General features: G+C 41.9%; 1 protein-coding gene across 1 annotated transcript in view; it reads left to right on the top strand.

Moving 5' to 3' along the window:
* Nucleotides 1-21335, top strand: part of fam13a (family with sequence similarity 13 member A) — a gene marked incomplete at its 5' end in the record, with an annotated part of 93681 nt that extends 72346 nt beyond the window's left edge. Inside the window, 12 exons of the mRNA XM_080722653.1 lie at nt 4415-4606; nt 9689-9742; nt 13027-13240; nt 13608-13749; nt 14084-14165; nt 14556-14761; nt 15407-15490; nt 16075-16170; nt 17770-17853; nt 18806-19002; nt 19535-19636; nt 19777-21335. Of these exons, the coding sequence (XP_080578779.1) occupies nt 4415-4606; nt 9689-9742; nt 13027-13240; nt 13608-13749; nt 14084-14165; nt 14556-14761; nt 15407-15490; nt 16075-16170; nt 17770-17853; nt 18806-19002; nt 19535-19636; nt 19777-19900 (1577 nt within the window). The 3' untranslated portion in view covers nt 19901-21335. The remainder of the gene's footprint in view (nt 1-4414; nt 4607-9688; nt 9743-13026; nt 13241-13607; nt 13750-14083; nt 14166-14555; nt 14762-15406; nt 15491-16074; nt 16171-17769; nt 17854-18805; nt 19003-19534; nt 19637-19776) is intronic.
* Nucleotides 21336-21923: the final 588 nt, after the last annotated feature.

Raw genomic sequence — 21923 nt, 5'->3', positions numbered from 1 at the left:
TATATATATATATATATGGTTCTGTTAACGTATTCTGCACATTTCCATGGCATGGTTTTTAAGGCAAGGTAGAGTGAGAGTCCCACAAGCAGTCACACAATCATCCATTAATCAAAGTGGATGAATAGCCACATGCCTGTTTACTTTCATTAAGTCTTTCAGTGATTCTGCTATTGATTAATTCATTGTTCTATTGGTAATTATTATGATTGGATTGGAATGAAACCAACAAAATAAACTAATCAGCAGTTGGCCAGGGCCAGGATATCATTTAACAGGTACATTATCTAAACCACTGTTAATCAGTCTACTTTGAGAGGCATTGATCTGTTTATTTGCATATAAATGACTAGCTAACAATGTGGTCAATCAAGATCATTCAAGAAACCATTTCACTGTGGCCATAGATTAGGACAAGGGTTCCCAAACTTTTCAGAACTGGGGACCCCCCACCTTAGCCTGGTAAACCATCCTGGTTGCATGAATTCACATTTTCATGTGTTTTCTACAGACCAGTCTGCCCCGAAGCTCTGGGTGGGCATTTTGCAGAAACCGAAAAGTGTAAGAGACAATCAGCGTCTGCGCTCAGGGCCCTGTGATTGACAGACACTGATTGGCCGTTCCACCCAGCGCTTGGGGCCAGACTGGTCTGCAGAAGACATATGAAAATGTGAATTCCCATGACCGGGATGGTTTACCTACCGGGCCACCCTCACACCGACAAGCATGTGGAATTGTAGGAGTTGAGGCATTGCATTTAGTTTGACTCAGTTCCACAGATACATCTTGTGGGTACAGCAGATCCACAAGCTCACAACAGCTATTTAAAAAAAATCTTTTGCATTTTTCTTAGGTCATATTTGACAGTTTTTTGCCTTTTTGTATTAGTATTTTTTATTTTAGAGGTATTAAAAAGTCCTTAAATTGTCACAACCATATGTTGGTTTGTTTACTGTTGAGTAAGAAAAGAATGTTGTACATTAAGCTGTTCTGGGGACCAGCCAAAATAATTTGGGGACCTCCAGCGATTTATTTTTACATGATGTATGTAACTTCACTTGCATGCCAGGAATTCTGCAAGCCAACAAAATGTGTTGGTCAAGGGAGACTTCTGGAATGCCCTTCATTCTGATTTAAGGAAAAAAATGCAACCCCTTAGAAAATTGTAGTAGTTGGTATTTGAATTCAGAGACCTTCAGTAACAATATGTGTATGCATTGCACACTGTGGCCTTACCACTCATGAACCGCAATGAGGACATGAACACGTTGAAGTCATATATATCTGGCATTCAGTAGGTCACCCCGTCCCTTCATGCTAGCTGAGGTTGTTTTTATGCTGGTGTTATGCAGCCCTAATCACCAACATACCAGTGGAACAACAACAAACATTCAGAAGCCAGTACGTCAATATGGCCCTAATGAGTTGCTAATGCGTTTCATGCTGTACTGACATGGCAGTCATTTAAGCTGCGTTGCCATTGATATTATCTGTTGTTTCCTTGTTTGCTCAGTGGTTTCCCTGTGCCCACACTGCAAGGCAATGTGTTCTTGCCAAGCATTAAGATTGGGTGCGTAGTAGGGCTGTCCCTATCCAATGTTTTCAGTTCCGATATCGATAATTACAGATACGATACAATTTTTTCCCCCTGCAGTCTGATCCCATCCACCTTTTTTGGCGGGTAGCGCGGGCCAATATCCGATCCGAGTATCGGATTGGGACAGCCCTAGTGATGACAGTTGTTGCAGTGTGCTTGTCATACTGTACTTAGCTACAATATGACTATCTAGTAACTAATAGTGTGCTGTGCACATGGTCGTGTGCCTGTGGATCGGGGCAGAGTGCGTTACAGGAAAGGGTTTCCGCAGAATGGTCGTTCCATGTAACAGTAAATCAGCCAGTCAAACATGTGTGCATATCAGTCTGATGAACAAACAGACACTAGGCGTGTGTGTGTGGGTTAGTGGGATCTTTCCACGTAAATGGTTACAGAAATATTTCCTTGAAAGGACAGATAGGGTACATTTCTGCTACTGACTTTGTCTCTGTCTCTGCTGGAACCTAACGGGGTCTGCTGCCTCCAATGTTTCACCCCACTTAACAGTTGAGAGTGACTTGATACTGTAACTATTACTGCTACTGATACTGTAACTATTACTGCTACTGATACTGTAACTATTACTGCTACTGATACTGTAACTTTTACTGCTACTGTTTGGCAGCACACACAGGTCACCCCAGCACCACTCCTGCTCCCTCTCCCATTCACCTCACCAGTGGTGGAAAGTAACAAAGTAAATTTACTTGAGTAATTAAGTGCCTTTTTGAGTATCCAACTTTACTTAATATTTGTATATTTTTTTTGTTCATTCCACTACATTTCAAAGGCAAATGTTGTACTTTTGACTCTACAGCATTTCAAACCACATACGCCCTATTTCAAATGGTGAAAATAGCAGATCTCAACACGCTTGTTCATCAGCAATTTTCACTAATGATATTTTTGAAAATGTATGGAAAATCTTTGAATTTACTCGGAAAATGTATTAACTTTAATACAGCAATGCATTGATATTAAAAAGGAAAAAGTACTTGATCATTTGTATCTTTGAATACTCAGCCCCGCTAAAATTAGCACCGAGTCCCAGGTTCAGAGGAACAGAGGAAATGGGACCCTATGGAGAGCTGTAGAAGGGCCAAGCAGGTCACGTGCACACTCAGACTACATGACCAGCAGGCAACCGTCCCCTTGTACCACACACGCAGACACACACGCACACACACACACACACACACACACACACACACACACACACACACACGCACACACGCACACGCACTCGCACACACACACATACACATACACACAAATAATTGTGCTAGGAACATGATAGCCTTGGCGCAGTATGTGTACAGTGCATGCCACAAAGTTGCACCTGACGGTTCACCATGGAGGAGTTGCAAGAGAGAGAGAGAGAGGATATTCTTATTTTCCAGATTGAGTATGCAAACTTACTTACTAGGGCTGTGAAAATAGTTACTGAGTTACTGTAATTAATGTATGGAATTAATTCAGTTATAATGTGTCATGCAATTAATGCATGTGCAGAATGACCCATGCGACATCCCATAATGCCACCCATTCTGCATTAGTGGACGCTCTGTTATCTGATGGCTGATAGATTCAAGCAATGATCCAAACAAGGTGGCAGCGGCTCAGATCACAACGGTATGAGAGCGAGAGAGACAGAGAAAGAGCAAAAATTACATTTTGACGAAAATGGCCATCACAAGCCCCTGGTCAGTAATTCCTATTTTCAGCGATGCATGGGGCATAAATTAAGCCAGAATTATAATTTAATTATGCCTTAGGCAAGTGGAGAGTGGCTGTAGTTAATAATAATAATAGCTCAGATTTATATAGTGCTTTTCTTAGTACCCAAAGCGTACATTACGGTTGAGATGTATGGCTCTTACTTAATTAGGCTACAGTACACAGTTAGGCTGAGGAGACATAGCTCCACAACAAACTGTTGCATTCTGCTATACTTCTGATACAGTACGTCTGCTTTGTTGAAAGTAGAAGGAAAGCAACCCTAGTATAGCTGGTATTTCGTCACTGTCGGGCAGAAACCTACTTCATCCCACAAGACTGTTGCACAAAACCATTGAAAATAGCATATCTACAAGCACACAGCGCCTCGTGGTGCGAGGCGTTGTGTCGTTTTTAAAATGATAAATATGAAACTAACGGTTTTGGACATACAAGGTTTCCACCCGACAACAACGATTTGCAGGGAGCAGTGAGAAAAGACCTTTACTGCATAAAAGAATGCTGTGTTTTTCATACATATAGAAAGACTAGCCAAACATGTAGATGGAAAGGTTGACAATAAACCATACTATATGTTGTTTGTCTACAGAGAGACCGAAATCACCCTGCCAACCTGCATGTACTGGCTAATAATCTGCCTGCTTTTCTTCTCCAAAACACACAAACTTCCCTCGCCCCCCTCCCCTTCTGCGCTTGCTGAAACAAACAACTCAAGCCCTGCATTGGGGTGGGGTGTACGTGCATGGGTGGGGTGTACGTGTATGCCGTGTGTGTGAGGGAGAGAGAGGGGGGATTCAGTCTGTAAAAGAAAGAGGAGGAGTCAACTCCCTTCTCTCTCTCTCTCCCTCACTCACTCTCTCTGTCTCTCTCTCCCACTCTTCTCTCTCTCTCTCTCTCTCACACACACGCGCGTGTGCGCGGTACATAGAGAGGGAGACAGATGGGCGGATGTTTTGGCCAGCCAGCACGGCCAATCAGGGGCCAGCCCCCCTCCTGTCAGGGCAGGGCTAGTCTGAAGGGAGCGTGTGGCTGAACTTAAAGAGTGTGTGCTTTGCCTGGCGCTGCCCCACATCTATTGAGTGCTCTCCCGTCTTGTTTCTCTCATGGTTGTACAGGCGCTAAGGATGAAGATCCAGGAGCCACCTTTCACTTGCGACGCGGGGAGATTTGGAGGCAGCGGAGGCGTGCATGGCTCAGACTCGGACTGCGAGGACCATGTCCCCAGGCTGGACCTGACAGCTCTGACCGAAGACGGCAACGGTGGCTGGGGAGGTGAGTCCGCTGTCGCCCCCTGGCTGTGTTGAGGAGCTTTAGCTCCAAACAGAAACATGAATATAAACACGAACAGTGAAATCCTCTGTGTATTTAAATTTAACCCAATGGAAAAATATACACAGAGGATTTTTGCTGTGCACATACGATTCTTTTTCTGCACATACAGGATACACAAACATTCTTTTTTTTTTCTTTTTTTTTGCCAACTTGCTTAATGCACATTGTTGTCATGCATGTCCTTGATTTTCAAATGTTTTATTGTGATTGTGTGGAATGGACTTACACGCATGCTTGCACGCACATAGACATGCACACATACACACAAACATGCATGTGCGCGCGCACACACACACACACACACACACACACACACACACACACACACACACACACACACACACACACACACACACACACACACACACACACACACACACACACACACACACACACAGCCCACTCACTATTCCCCACCCTATAATCTTGCTCTACGCACATGAGTGTCTGGAAAGCAGCTGTACACCTCCTGCTCTCTCTCTCTCTATTTCTCCTCGTCTTCCTCTTCCCTTTTCGTGGCTCTCGACTCGCGTCTCCTGCAGGAGGTGAGATCCTCGTTGAGTTGTACACACTATTTATGTGGAGAAGAGAAAGACCTGTTTGTCCTCTCGGGCTGAGCAGAGCTGCAGCTCAGCGTTGCACTGAGTGTAAACACGTTCTGCTTCTTGTGCCACGTGTGTCTGTTGCCTTTAAACGCACACATAGACTTGAACTAGATCTGTTTCGTCTGTTGTTCTTTGGTTTGTCTGTTTTGACCTTGGCAGTGATAAGACGACATGCAGCTGTATTATCTGCCTTTGCTAATGTATTTGTACTCATTTGAATAGTGAGTATAGTATTTAATTTGCATTGTATTGTACGAGTCTAGACGTCCTGTCCAGCACTCCTCCCGTATTAGTTAGTAGTCTGAGCGTAATAGTAAACATGCATGCTCTATTTATAGTGTTCTATGGCAGTAATTGTTTACTCATTGGCGATTATGGTCGGCGTGTGTGGGGTCCTGCTCTCTATGTGGGGTTGGGGAACAACCAGTATTCAGTGAACTCGTGCATTACCTGAACGCTGTCATCATGTTTCTCCTACTCCCCCCTGCGGTGGGCTTTCTGGTCACTTAGTGGCTTTGAACGGCGTCCAGTCTCAGCTGTGAGTGACAGCCTCTCTGTTCACCAGTGTACAGTATACTGTACGTGATCATTAGAGGGGAGAGTGGATGACGACGGTGTGCTGCTGAGCACTAGGAGCAGCCCAGCCGATGACAAAGAGCATTGATTTAAATGATGGCCTCCATTTCCCCACACACACAGGCATCTCAGTAAGAACATGTGTCTAGTTAATTAGGTCTTTCTACAGGGATAATGGTGCTGTGTGCGTGTGTCTGTGTCTGTGTGTGTGTGTGTGTGTGCGTGTGCGTGTGCGTGTGTGTGTTCGTACTTGTATTACTATACTTGAGACTCGGGCCAAATGTCCTCCAAGTATAGTGGAACATAAGAAATACCGTAGACATTGTTAAGACAATTTTCCTTGTCCTCACAAGAGAAACGGTTGTTTTATGGTTTGAAATGATTTGGAGAGTAATAATTAGCTAGACGTGTTTTTACTGAAATGCCTGTAAGTGGAAATGGAGGCCATCATTTAAATGAATCCTCTTTATCAGACTCAGTTCAGGTTGGGGTTAGGTATTGACATTCACAGTTTAGGTGTATGGGTTTGGATTAGAGTTATATGCCTGATTTATTCTTAGTTGTATACTAGTGTCACACATTGGAAGTAGCAGATTTACAAGCTCACAAACGTTGTGAGCTTGTAGATCATCTATTTTTGCTTTAGTTTTAGGGATAACAATGGCAAAAGTAGATAAAAATGCCATTCATAAAACTGTCATCCTACGTCTTCAAAAGTAGTAATACAAATGTGTGTGTGTGTGTGTGTGTGTGTGCGTGTGCGTGTGCGTGTATGAGAACGTGTGGACAGACTGGACACATGCATGTAATATGTAATATGTCTATGTGCACTGCATGTATGTGTGAATGTGTGTCTGTCTGTGTGACTGTGCACATATGCACGTGCATTTGATGTCAGCTCTGCAGACTGCATGGGTTAAAACTAGGATGCAAGCGATCAAGACTTATTAAGCGATTAAGATTTATGTCTCATTGGTCATGCATGATGTTACAGAAAAAGCCTAAGATTTTATTTTATTTGTGTCTTTATTTGCAGCTTATAAAACATGTTGGCGTATCCTCTGTCAGGGGTCTTCAACGTTTTCAGACGTTACAGTTTTCTTAGTTGAGAGAGATATGAAGCAACCGTATCATATATTCCATATAGTTTCATTGTTTGACATCACAATCGCCAGGGTTTTGGATTCATGTCAATTTGTGTTTTCAGTTATTTAACCACTTGAACCGTCAATACTAAATAAACTTGACCTTTCACTATTTAGTCTCCTCTTTTTCCCCTCTACACCAAAGCTCTTTGCCAAAAATAGCCGATCGTAGTGCGAGGCATTTTGAGCTTGTAGATCTGCTATTTTTGGCTAAAATTCCCAGAATATGGACACTAGGGTTCAATTGGTTAATATAAAAAAGAAGAAAGGTTTCTATCACTCAAAGATTTGGAGGACCCTCTATGGTAACTCTGGGGACCCCCTAGGGGTCTCGGACCCCCTGTTGAAGACCCTTGCTCTATGTGAAGTGCATGAGATGCAAAGGTTTCTTCTCAAGCTACTTTCCTGTTGAACTGAAATTTTCAAACCACATCTAGAGCAATTATTTATTAACAGTGTTTGTACACAGGGTCATAGTCTTAGAGTGAGTGCAATGGGAGATCTCTGAATCAATGTGTTATGATGAGTTGGTGAAAGTTTTTTCTAGGGCGTTGCAACACGTGAGGAGGGAAGGGTTCTGTAGTTGTGCAAAGTAGCAAATTGCTGAGCTCATCTGCATTGGAATGATCAGGTACTCACAGGCAGAATGATCAGGTACTCACAGTGATCAGGTACTCACAATGATCAGGTACTCACAATGATCAGGTACTCACAATGATCAGGTACTCACAGGCAGAGCCGAACGATGCAAGATTGTTGGTCAGAGACCGGCGCCGGTTACCAATGTTCTGACCCATATTTTGTCAAAAACTGCAACCTTTTGTAACCAATTTGAAAAAGTTTATTAAAGTTTTGATTTGAGAATAGCAAAAAAATAAAAATAAATGGCAAGCGTTGTGAGCTTGAAAATTGAAAATGTATGAACATTTATGCCTTAAAAGGGACATACCCAAAATAGGGTTAAGAACTTTGAAAGTGGTTGAAAATCGGGACACATTGGCTGCATAATTGTAGATACCGATGTCATAAAACAAAAGACAAATAATGGCCTTCATATTGGCCAGAGCATATCGTCCGGGCTCTACTGGCAGCCTCCTTCATGAATGAAGACCTTGACAGTTGCAGACATGCACTGACCTGTACAGTACGTATGTACAAGTGCATGAGGAGGCATGTACAGTATTTCTACCTTTCCACTTTTCCTCACCCCATTTCCTAGAATGTGGCTACAGTGGCTTTCTCGCCTCAGACCTGAATAAACATTGGCACACCTTCAAAGAAAATATTCCTCAGTGCAATCACAGTCTTGCTTCAAGTCAAGCAGCCTGGTGTTATGAACCACTGCTGGCAAAGCAATCACAATTTGTCTCAGTGGAGCTCTCTAGTGGCTAAATCCTGCAACGTCAACTCTTCCTGATTGACTGAAGTTCTGTGGGAGTATGTTTGTTTTTTGTGTATGGTGTCTTGCTCTAGCCAAGAAGACAATAGTTGTCTTCAATGCTTCAGTACATCCCATTATACAAGTTATGTTGTGTCTGCTTCTGGTTGGCAGGGAGTGTGTGAATGAGTGTGTACAGCATTTCTGAAGATCTCTGTGTGTTTGCTTTTAATAAAATACATTTTGGGCATGTCAAGTCTAAAAAAAGTTTATAAAAACGTATATAAGCTCACAACACATTGCAATGCGAAGCGTCGCGATCTTGTAGATCAGGTGTTGTGCGGCTAAGTATAAAATAACGCTTACTGTAAGTGCTTAATGGATTATTCGATGAATCGAGATCGCTATCGATCGCTATCGATCGAATAATGGATAAGTAAATAATCTATAGTTGCAGCCCTAGACCCGACTGAAGCTCCATATCTACAGTCTATGAGTTTGTATTGTCCTGCACCGATGTCACCAAGGGGAAATCCCTGTGCAGCTGCTTTACTGGCTGAATAAATGATGTCTGAGTCTAATTATGTCTCCTCAAAGCGTTGGGACAGCAGGATGTGCAAACCCTGTGTGCATGTGAAGGAAAGGACATGCACTACTTCAGAGTGATACTTGACCCTTTTCATTTCAAGAACCCCCAGTTTGATATGCATTTGGCCACAGACCCCCATTTATTTATATATATATATATATATATATATATATATATATATATATATATATATATATATATATATATATATATATATATCTACATACATAGTTAAATCCTTTATGTTTATTTAACTCTCAGTTACAGACCTGTAAGGGTCCATTTGGACCCCTGGTGGTCCCTGGGAACCAGTGCACTACCCTAGATGACTGGGTTAGTGGTGGGAGTTTCAGTGTCACACACCGAAAGCAACAGATGTACAAGCTATCAATGCGTTGCCACTTGTAGATGTGCTATCAGGCATACACATAATATATCCCTGCATGACATGATGTGCAGCCAAGTATATATATCAGGCACTAGGAAGGTGCAGGAGGTATGAGAACTTGAAACGTTTTCTTATCTTCATTTCATTGTTTTTATTCTTTATCAGCATGAATAACATCATCAATCTGTATGAATGAGCCATCACCAACTCAATACTTTGATTCACTGACGTATGATCAAATCGTTTTGGGTTGAAAGGAGAGAGTGCTGTGCATGCATGTTATTTTCCTAGCTTTCCTTCTTTTTCATTTTTTGTGTCTGCACTTTATTTCCACTCTACAGATCCACCATGCTTTAGCGCCCATTTTCTTGATTTGAAGCTGAGTTTCTGTCACGGTAAGTGTTGTATTGCAGCAATAACAAAGTTGGCTTGTCTTGCTACAAACAACGCCTCTCAAATTATGAAACAAGGAAAGGTCACATGCTTTCATTTCGCATGAACCATTTGCTGCATGGCAACATCGTTAAAATGGAGGGATTTGGCACGTTGTGGTCAGGCATCACACATGACAGTACCAACCTTTAAGGGAGATGTCAGACTGCCATGTTTCATTGTTTCATTAGTCAATGCTGTGTGAATGCCAAACGCTCAGCGAGAGGCTGATTTAAAGGTTTCATTTCAAATGCCATGCTTTCTTGTCGGCCAGCTGCAATGTGCTACACCAGTGGTTCCCAAACTGTGGGTCGCGGACCCATTTCAATGGGTTGTGAGTAAATATACCATAATTTGTAATTTTGTTTTGAATTTGGATTTAAATTACACAAGTATTATTTTGAAAAACATCATAAAATAAATAAATACATAAATAAATATATCAAAGAAATGTCATGAATTAGCAGATAGAAGGTTTTTGGATCCAATTTCTCTTTTGGGTCTGGAGATAAAAGGCTTGGGAACCACTGTGCTACACAGTGCTGTAGGAATGTAGTGAGTGGCTCACCTGGTGTGCGGAGTCTTGCAGTGAGTCCCAGCCAGTGGTGGAAAAAGTACTCAAATGATTTAAGTAAAAGTATCAATACTGCAATGTAGACTTACTCTGTTACAAATACAAGTCCAGAATTCAAAATGTACTTGAGTATTGGCATCAAAATGTACTAAGTAAAAGTACTCAGTACGCAGAATGTCCCATTTCAATTTTTCGAATGTGCAAACATCATTTGAAAATAGCAATTTTCAAATGGCCGAAATGTATACTATAGGGCTGAAGTGGTTAATTTATGTTTTGTACTAATAATCAAAATCTAAAAAAAAATTAAATAAAAATAAAAGGTAACTAGTACCTAAAGTTTTCAAATAATTGTAGTAGAGTAAAAATACAATAAAAGTAAACTTATTGGAAATTGGAAATACTCAAGTAAAGCGCAAACACCTCAAAATTGTACATACTGTATGTAGGCTACAGTACTTAAGTAAATGTATTTTCCACCACTGGTCCCAGCATGTAAGCAGTTGCTCCAGTACTTGCTAGGCTGCACGTAGCTCCCAGGTCCAGGAGGACCTGAGGTGGTTCGCTGATGGAACCTGAGCTGCGTTGCTGTGCTTCCAGCCCAGCCGGCTCCCTGCTTAGGAAAACATGCATGTGCAGTTCCCGAGTTGGGTGGGCATGTTTTCAAGAGCCATTCCCAGGTTCTTTGGATGTTCACAATGTTCACATTGACAATGTCCAACTGTCAGAGCATGTTTGTTCTCACACCGCCATCCCCGTCTCCCTGTGGTAGTCCAACTCCACTGTGTACGTGGTTGTGGGGTCACTTGCACACCCGATCCGGATGATACGGGACACCTGTAAACTCTCTTTCCAGTTAGAAAGTGTTACTATATAGCATGTGTCCTTCCTTGACATGTGAGGTTATGGTTTCTCCCTTCCTCTTTTTCCATAAACTATACAGCAGTGGTCCTCAAATACATTTTTTTTTTTTTTTTTTTTTTTAAGATTTGTTTTTGTGCTTTTATGCCTTTATTGGATAGGGCAGTTTAGTCTGTAGACTGACAGGAAAGGGGGGGAGAGACGGGGAGTGACATGCGGCAAAAGTCGTCCGGATAGGGAATCAAACTGGCGACGCCATTAGGCATCAATGCCTATGTGGTATGCGCCTGGACCAGTAGGCCTTTTTGAGGAAAGGTTGCTTCAAAATATTTGTGCATAGTTGCATTTCAAATTGCCACTCGTCACCAGAGCTATTCTAGCCATATTAGGCATATTGGTCTGTTAATCTTTTCTTTTACTGGCCAACATTCAACATGCCATTGAAATCTATGCTTCTACTGTAGCTAACTGTAGCACAACTGAACTACTAGTAAACTGCTGCTGATGAACCAAAAGTAGCGTGCTGTCATCTCTCTGTCTGCGCTGTGAACTCTCAATGACCAAAAAGACAGTGGAGCAGTCGCACATTTGGTGCTGTGGAGAAAACTGACCCTTTGTATTGCGTTAAAATAAAATATTATTATTATATATTAAATATTATTTATCTATAAAAACTAGAAATAATATATTATGAAAAGTATAATTTGCTCATTATACAGTACAGTATCTGGTGGTGAGTCCTGCTGAGCTTGACTCATCTGTCATGTTTTGACAGTGATAACATTTTGTCTACAGCCTTCCCACGTTCTTTACCTAGCAACAGGCTGTGTGCTCAAACAGTCAAACATGCTGTCTGTCTCTCTCTCTCTCTCACACACACACACACACACACACACACACACACACACACACACACACACACACACACACACACACACACACACACACACATACAGTGCCTTTAGTGCACACACCAACCACTGTTTCACGCAGCCACTCGAGGGAGGAGGGACTAATACTGTTAGGTCACAGCCATTGCCTCTGGACAGGGGTTGTGCTCCAACACTATCCTGCAGAGAGCATCACAGTGGAGCCTCGTGTTATTTATAGCACAGTATTGTCAGGGATATCTGTCGTGTGGCTATTTTCACCAGACATAATCACTTTGTGTTGTCTGTAGCCAGGGGATGAAGGGAGAGTGAGAGAACATCTGTCAGCGTGCCGTGAAGGCCCTGAGAAAGTTTTAGTTTTTTATACATGCACTGCAGAGGGTTTAGCAAGTTTGCTTTGTCATTCTCCACCATTGACCTTCACAGCACCAGAGGCGGTGCCAGACACCATGCTGATGCCAGGGACACAAAAAGACAGACGTTAGAGTAAAGGTATTCAGTCTTTAGCTAGACAGTGTATTGGACCATCATGGTCCTCCTTCCTGTTGCAGCGGTACAGCAAACAGATCTAATATAATAGTTGACTCTTTTTTTCATTTTTAATCACACAGTATTCTAGATACTGTGTACTTTTGTCTCTTAGGTGGCCTGGTATGATATTGCCGTTCTGGTGTTTAAGCGGAGAGCTAATCAGTTGTCGGCTCACCACGTTTGTGCAAAGTTTCACCGACTTAAAAACAAAACGAAAGGGGAGGGAGAAAACAGGCGAACTTCTCGAGCAACCCAGTTTGGGAGAGTGCAGTCTTTCTTTTGGCGGCAGATTACCAGAGTGTTCCTAGAAGTTGTTGTGTTCTATGAGTTTTGGCATGTGGCTGTCACACTAAACCTCTGGCTGCTGTCTTTGTGCTCGTCTCGCCCACAGAGCCAGTCCCGGCGTACTCGGCGTGGCAGAGGGACAGCATGGACCAGGAGGCCCGGCCATCTCCTCACGCCGGGGGGCGTCTCATTCAACAGCTCCTGGACGAGGACAGCGATCCCATGCTGTCCCCTCGCTTCTACGCCTACGGCCACTGCCAGCAGTATCTGGACGACACGGAGGTGCCGCCTTCACCACCCAATTCACACTCGTTTATGAGGTAAGCCGTTCCTCCAACTAAACTTGCCGAAAGTCCTTTGCTCAAGGAAGCGTGTTGACAGACAAAGTCAAAGAGCAGTAAAGTGGAGAGCGGTGAAAATGTGGGAAATTATTTCAAGTGTAACAACACTTATAACAAGTGTACAATAATATCCTTTCTGTTAATTTAACTCTGATAGTGTACAAATCCATTTGTTCCACACACTCTGAGTTAAATGAACTCTCTGGATCTTTGTTTTGTTGGTTGGTGGTAGAATATTTTTGTGTTATATTTGAGCATTTATGTATGGGTAAGCAAATGTATCTGGCAATGAAGGCAAATCTATAAAACAATTTAGTGACCATTGCAATTGCTTGTGTCTCCCTAGTCGCAGACGAAGTTCGTCTCTAGGCTCTTGCGATGACGAGAAAGAAGAGTTGACGACGGCCCAGCTCTCCAAGAGGATCCACATACTTAAGAAGAAGATCCACAAGTTTGAGGAGAGGTTTGAGGAGGAGCGCAAATACCGGGTAAATTAAATATAAATACTTTACAAGTTGTTAGGTTAGTTTTTAAATTTAGTTTAGTTTTTTTATTAGTTGTTAAATATGTACAATGTACATATTTCAACTTCTTCTGTTTTTATGTAAATTAATACCTACATTTTTATACAGGAGTGTCACGCAATAGTTGTGAAAATAGCTATGTGCAAGCTCACAAGAGATTGTAGATCTCTTATTTTTTAAATTTTTAAACATTAAAAAATTGAAAGCGATAGTAGTTAATTCTGTTTTTGACTCATTGTGATGGTATTAGAGCTGCTCTGTTCTCATGTAGACGTTGTTGTTGTTGTTGTCTGTCTAGCCCTCTCATGTTGACAAAGCCAACAACCCAGAAGCACTAAGATGGTCGAACGAGCTGGCGAAGCTCCGCAAGGAACTAAAAGGTAAAACTCATGTACCAACTCAAAACGTCCAGCACTTTAAAAAACAGCACATATTGGACAAACTGTCAAATATGCATTTCAAGTGTGATGATAATTCCAGGTAGCTTATTTGTGCTTATTAGCTTATCTTGGCCTTTTTTAAATTTTTACAAATGTGAAATTTGTATTTGTAAAACACAATTTAGACAAATTGTCCTTAGCTGTTGTTTAAAACCCATAACACTCCTCCAGGGCATTCTTATTCTTGCTGGGTGCTTCTGATTGTGGGATACACCCAAAGAATCATACCACAGAGTGCCCTCTTTGGGTATTATCACTGTAATCAAAGCTCTCATCAAGTGTCATGACAGTCATTGTACTGTACCTCACATTTACCCATGACCCCACCAGAGCACAAGCTGATGAAGTCTGAGGAGGACCTTCCTCCTCTGACGCGCCAGCGCAGCAACACCCTGCCCAAGAGCTTTGGCTCTCAGCTGGAGAAGAAACCCCAGCAGGAGAAAGCGGTCAAGCCCCCTGCGGAGAGCACGCTAGAGGTGGTCCTCAGCAAGCTGCAGGAGAAGAGAGAGGAGGTGGGCCGTCCTGAGGACATCAAGGTGAGAACAGCAGCACAACACGGCAACAAACGCTAACTGCAATCAAATCTGGAGCGTTAGCTTACCGTATCTTACCAAACAGTAGCCCGCTGGCAAATAGCCACCCGGTCCCAAATAACGGCCCGGGGTCTCACACCATTTTGCTTATTAAAGGCCTGGCTCAAATAAACGCCCAGGTTCGTTTAAACGCCTGGGCCATTATTTGAAATGCATTTTGTTTATGATGTTTTGTGTTTTTTATGCACAGTTTTACAGAGGATGATGATGAGTGGCATTGAGAGTGCTACAGTAGGCCTATTATTGTTACTGTGTAGCCTACCATACAGTATCTTGTAACATATTTTGCACAAAAAAACCAACAACAACAGGAACTGTAGCCAAATAATGGCCCATTGCTGGCCGGTGCCAAAATAAATAAAAGCCTGTTAACAATAGCAGCCTGGTCTCTTTTAAAACGACCGGGGACCCGGGGTCCACATCGATTTTGCATAATAAATGCCTGGGCTTTGGGTCAAGGAATTAAGCTAGGCCAACTTTTTAACGTCAAGTACCCCCATAACTCCATAGCTAGAACCCCACTTTGAGAACCATTGAGCTAGGCCTTCTATAGAAAATGGTGACTCACTTCCTCTTCCCTGCCGACAGGATATGACACGGGAGCAGATTGGAGCGGAGAAGGTGTCACTACAGAAGGCACTCTTGTACTACGAGAGCATACATGGCAGACCAGTAAGTCATCACATCTTTTCCACCATTCTTAAACAAATCTAGACATATAATCCCCGAAGGGGCTGTGTCCACAGAGGAATTTATATTTGTGGCTAAAAACACAAGGCGATCCTTGCTCAGAAAATAAATCTTTATATTTTTTTCACTAAAGACAGAGTGCCTTGGAATTATTGTCTTTGTAAGTCTGCAGTCCACACCTTTTGGAGTTTAGCAGTACTTCTTTGAAAAAGCTTTTTTGTTAATACATTACATTTGATGTCAGACCAAATCTAATTGGGCTAATTGCATACAATCCCAGCTGGTGTTACTGTTAATGAGGAAGCATGGCTGACCTTTTAATCACCCGCTATCCCTTCGTCATGCCTCACTGATTTACAGACTAACAGTCATCACATTCTTAACTTAATGTTCTTAAAATACCGCACAGGAGTCAAGGTAATGTTGGGGCCACTCTAGTTTACCTGTCACTTTGTTTTATAAGCTCCTGTAATCTGCCATGTAATATACCTCCCGGGGAGTATAACAACTTGACTGGCCTATAAAAAGCTGCTAATGCTAACGTGCCTTCACTTCTACCTCCCCAGATTACCAAGAACGAGAGGCAGATCATGAAGCCACTGTATGACAGATACCGCCTGGTCAAGCAGATCCTGGTCAGAGCATCCTCAATCCCTGTTATTGTAAGTAACTATCATCACCCTCCATCTCCTTTCTCCTAAGCTGTTGTTCTCCTCACCGCATTTTGTCCTTCTGCTGTTTGACAAGCTAGTGGCAAAGGTCGCCACATTGTTAGTGCTGACTAAAGCAGGTCAAGATTCTCTTGGTCCTTAATCCAACTTCCAAGCTGTTGTTCGTGCTAGGTGGAGAGTCGTGACACAAACATTTTATCCCGCCATCAAGGTCAATGATAAATCCAGCTTTAGCAGCTCAGTGGATCGGATGGCCTTATAGGGGCTCGGAGATGCTAAGCTCACTGTGTATCCATGCTGTGCATGAGAAATGACAGCGCAGAAACTGTGACCTGCAGTTCTCAAAGACAGAGCCCCTGCTGATGCCAGTTAGAAACCCCTCAGTACAAAGAGAGGGCAACTCTGGTATGATGGCATGCATGCTTCAATAACAATCGGATAACATGAAATAAATAATAATAACACCAAGCAATCAGTGTTATTGTTGTTTATTTGTGTATGATAATTCTTCTCTTACTGTGGTACATGTGCCATCTAATCCCAATCTCATTTATTAAACACTTTGATGATGTAAGACATAATCTGCATTATGGCCCTGCTGTATGTTCATTACATAAGGCACTACTTGATAATAACCATTATATAAATTGAGATCTCGGGCATCTAGATTTCTCTTATAGAGAAGATATCAGTTATCAGCACATTATAATAATAACCATGAGATGTATCAGACTGATGGGAGTTGGTTCAGTGTGTTCTAATGTATGGTTGAGATTTAATTAGTGACATCTGTATGTGTTTGTCACAGTTTGAGAGGTGAGATGTTCTTGCATCTGTGTCGCCATGGCAAATTCCAGTTCATCAGTTATACTTGGAAGTGATTGATTCTCATTCCGTAGCATCTCAAAACATTAGATGCACGTTTCTGTGACACAGCTCTCATGAGTAATTAAACTCCATCCACTGCCACAACATTTAGATTTTTGTAACCATAGTTTTCATCTGCTACCAATGTAAGTTGGTGTTCACCCATGTCAAAGACACTTGGTTCAGTTTGCATGGACGAGAGACGTTGCCTCAGCCTTAAAGCAGTGCAAGTCATTGGAAAATGCGTTTCAGCCTGGTGGGTTTCTCATAGCCTCACTACAAACAAATAAAACGGAAGATAGGACTGATGTTAAAGAACGTGGCCTTGAGCAGAAGGTCGCTGGTTTGAATCCCTGACTTGCATGTGGTGGAAAAAAAGACAGTGTTTTCAGCTGTGAGGTGTGAATGCTTAGCAGTTGGTGTCTGTGAAGTACTGTGGGATGATGCTGTAGCAAAGACCAGTCAACTTTTACTTGAACCCCAGGGGATTGGGGAACATCAGACAAAAATGATCTAGAAGCTCACAATGTTGTGAGCTTGTAGAACGGTTATTGTTGGCAAAGAGATTTGGTGTAGATGGAAAAAAGTGGTCCAAGTACAGAGCCAACTCATGTTCAGTCTACTAAGCCTGGTGGGTTTAAGTGGTCACAAACAACGAGACAAAAGTAGGAGTCATCAGTTTGCAGCATAGTAACCCCTCCTCCTTCTGAAACGTTACCACAGGGGTCTCCCTCCAGCAAACGCAGAGGCCCTCTCCTTCAACCCATTATCGAGGGCGAACCCTCTCTCTTCTTCGATGACATCAAGGTGAAGCGCTGGTGCTGCCACTGCTTGACTAATCAGTCATCAGAACCACCTCCTTTACTAATTAACAAGTTACCAGCCTACCCTTTATCCTACGTCCTAAACCTGATTGCCTGTTGATTGGGCTGTTGCCTGGACAGCGCTAGTGTCCATTGAAGTTCTGAATCAGTAGATGCCTGTTTTGGGTTTGGTTTTATTTGATGCAATATGCCTTCGAAGGTCTGCTTGTGTGAAGAAATGTTGGAATGAAACCATAGCAAATGCTATATGCTACAAGGTCTGTGTGCACCTACTGTACCCAGTCCAGTAACCAAATCAAGCAACCCTGAACTGACCACCTCAAAACGTAATCATCATCGGACATTTGTCTAATACTGTTTGTGAAGATGTAAACAGTATTAAGTCGGTTGTGATTGTAAATAGAAAGAAACATAATCTTTGTTTGAAAGTGTCATCCAGAGTAGTGTTTCTAAATATTCCAGTCTTCCATTCAACCAGGTTGCTGCATTGTATTTGCATGTATCTCTCAAATAAACTCTGATTAGACATTTACCAAGTGAACACCAGTTGAAAGTCTGGAGTTGAGAAGCACTGCTTTGGATGACTCTCCTCATTAACCCCATCAATAGCTATTGTTGATCGTTTCGCCAGCAGGGCCACACACCTTGACTCCATAGGAGGATGACTGTAATGCATTACAACTACTACTTTAAACATGCAATGTTGTGGACTGCTGTCATTGGCTCTGGATGTCAGCTGTCAGAAGTGACCTCTCTCATACAACGAACAGCAGGACTGTTTAAATTATAAACAGTACAGTAAAATGAACCCAAAGTGATCCCTTTGTTTCCATTTTGCACTCTTAAACTAACACCGAGGACACTCTGGCTGTGTACCGTCCCACCCTTTAGTAACCTCCCTAATGCTTCCTGCCTGTCTGCTGCTGTTTGTGCAGGAGGAGGAGGACGGTTCGGACGACGACGCAGAGTCTAAGACTCAGTTCTCGGTCAGCGTGCGTCCAGACCCCAGCGTGCTGGGCTTCCTGGAGCAGCTGGAGGAGGACGCGGACGGCTTCATCTCCCCCGTGGACGAGCTGTCTCCCTCCAAGAACACCACCGACATGAGGCTGTCCAACCTGCACTCTGCCACCACGTACGTTAGAGCAGTGCTTCTCAAACTTATACATTTCAAGGTCTCCCCTTAACTCTGACAGTGTACAAATGGAACCAAATGGACCCGTTAGGGTTCATTTGGTTCCATTTGTACACTGTTAGAGTTACAGACTTGCATGGGTCAATGTCTCTAGCAGTGATTCTCAACCATTTTAATTTCAAGGACCCCCAGTTTGACATGCATTATTAGGCTACAGACTCCCGCTTAATGGAATTTCTATATCTGGGACCCCAATTTATATTGTAAGATCAATGACAATTTAACGGGTCCATTTGTACACTCTCTGAGTTACAGAACCAATGAGTTAGAGTACTATACTTTGCTTTGAGCTTACTCTTTATCAACCAACCACCAGAGTCCATGTGGATGTTTGTGCAAAATTTATGAAGCCTAAAAGGCAAACGAACACATTTTTTTAATATATATTCCAATGTTCAATGTTACAATAAAATCATCCTTAAATCACATACAATTCCTTTCTGTGGACTTAATTTTGCCATCATACATACAGGCAGGAACTCGTTGAACAACTCCAAGAGACCAGAGAGGAGAAAAAGAGACTCCGTAAGAACCTCAGAGAGTTTGAGGACCAGTTCCTCAGGCAAAATGGAAGGTAAAGGGAAAATGACTTTTTATTTTTTTCTGTTCACATGAGTGACTCAGAGAACATATAATGGTGTTCTAGTTCTACTGTAATCACTGTCCACTTTTAGCCCTAATGTTTTGTTGTCCACCCACTTCCTGTTCCATTAGGAATGCGCAGAAGGAGGACCGCTCCCCTTTGGCAGTGGAGTACAGTGAATACAAGCACGTTAAAGCCAAGCTACGTCTACTGGAAGTTCTCATCAGCAAAAAAGACTCAACCAAGTTCATCTGAGAAAAGACTCAAGACTGAATTCTAGCACCAGCCACAAATGGGCTAAAAAGTCACAAGAACACACACTAACACTGTAGAAACTATTTGAGAGAAAACGATGTTTCCGGTTTTGTGTCTTTGCTGTGCCATCTTTGCCGTTGATGCATTCGGCTGGGAGGAAGTACCTGGATACTGCTGTGTTGATCTGCACAAGAGAGAGGACACAGTGGGGGGGCTGTGTGCCTCATTGGAGCCCACAGCCCACAGAGAGGCACTGACCCCAACTCTATTCAAACTGACATGAGGGCACCGCCCTGGCGGCGTGGAGGCACCTTGTTCCATCTGACAAGGTTTTTTTCTTTCTTTCTTTACAGAACGGTCTAAATGTTTGGACGAGTAGAGGAAAAAACGAAAAGAAAAAAAAAAAACACTAGAAATGGAAATTGTTTTGAGCAAGGAATCATCACATGTATCACTGATAATTTATTTCTTATTTGTGTCAGAAGAGAAGAAAATATATTTTCTTGTGCTGTAGAAGTCTTAAAAAAAGTAAAAGTAACACATTTGAAATAATTTCTATTTTTGAAAGAAGGATTTTGTAATAAATATACTTTTTGTGTATTTTTGTAAGGGAGAGTGTAACAATCTGCATATGTACTGAACCAACCTCTCTTTCAGCATTGAGTGCAAAAGATGGCTTTCAGTCCTTTAAAATTATGCCATTGTACAGTATATCTCAAATGACGAGAAATGAATACGTATGACTTAGTAAACACATTTTTGTGTACTACATTTGAACACATTTACATGAATTCAATAGAAGTTAAAATGAATGTTTTTGGCGGTTCAGAGTGATGCTACAAGAAGAGAATTAACTAAATATGTTTTCCAGTTTTGTGTTAATATTGATCCAAAGACAAATGTCTGGCATTACAAACTACATACCAAACTAGCATAGAAGCTAATCATATTCATTAATATAGTTTAATTCTTTGTTCTGTCTGGTAACTTGGGTTATTTGCTTTCTTGTATATTTTTGCATCGGTGTGCTCTGCCCCCCTATTTACATTTATGTAAAGAAGAATATCTTAAAAAAAAACAAAGCTATTTCTTACCCTGAATTCACTGGCATGTTTTTGCTCACACTGATTAACTTTGACAACCGCCATTTTTTAGATGCCCCACTAGGAATGCTGCTTTCTCTCATTTCTTTAGCCTGTTTGTAAATATGGACCATATTTACTGTATTTTTATTTTATTTCTGTGAGCAAGTACTATCTTTCTTGTAGCCTTCCTGTATTTCTCCAATGGAAAATTAACAGTGTGATGAATTTTGTTTTTACTGAATGTAAACACTGGCAGACTTAAAATGAATTTTGATTAATTTTGCGTGTACATTTTAGTACATAAATTGTATTTGTATTTTGTATATAATATAAAAGCAAACTTATTTTTACTGAATTTGTAAAATTGTGTCTGTTCGCGCGTGTGTGTGTGTCTGTGCGTGAGAGAGAGGGGGACTTTGCCCTGACCTTTAGAAAATAAGATTGACGTGCAATTGAAAATAGGAATCTGGGAACAAAAACAGTACATTGACAACTCCAACTTAACTAAATTATCAATCAACAAAAACTAAATTATGAAACCCGGCATTGGTTCAAAACAACAACCCATTGTAAATAGACAGTAGCCTACACCAGTGTTTCTCAAACTTTAACATTTCAAGGTCTCCCTTAAACTCTTGACAGTGTACAAATGGAACCAAATTTGGTTCCATTTGTACACTGTCGGAGTTACAGACTTGTATGGGTCCATTTAGACCCACCTAAAGGAACCCACAGTCCCTGGAATCCACTTTGAGAAACACTAAGTGGAAACACACCATAACTGAATATTTGACCACCGTGACTGATATAAACAGAGGGAAATCTCAAGTAGAGACAGTGCAGATAGTGCCCAGACATAGAGAAAGGCTGGCATTGTGGTCTATATCATGGTTAGTTGTGGGCATGATACTGACCATTATTGCAGTCAAGGTCATCAT

This window comes from Nannobrachium achirus (assembly GCF_963921795.1).
Source record: "Nannobrachium achirus genome assembly, chromosome: 3".
NCBI lineage: Eukaryota > Metazoa > Chordata > Actinopteri > Myctophiformes > Myctophidae > Nannobrachium > Nannobrachium achirus.
This window is presented reverse-complemented; position numbering and strand designations above follow the sequence as displayed.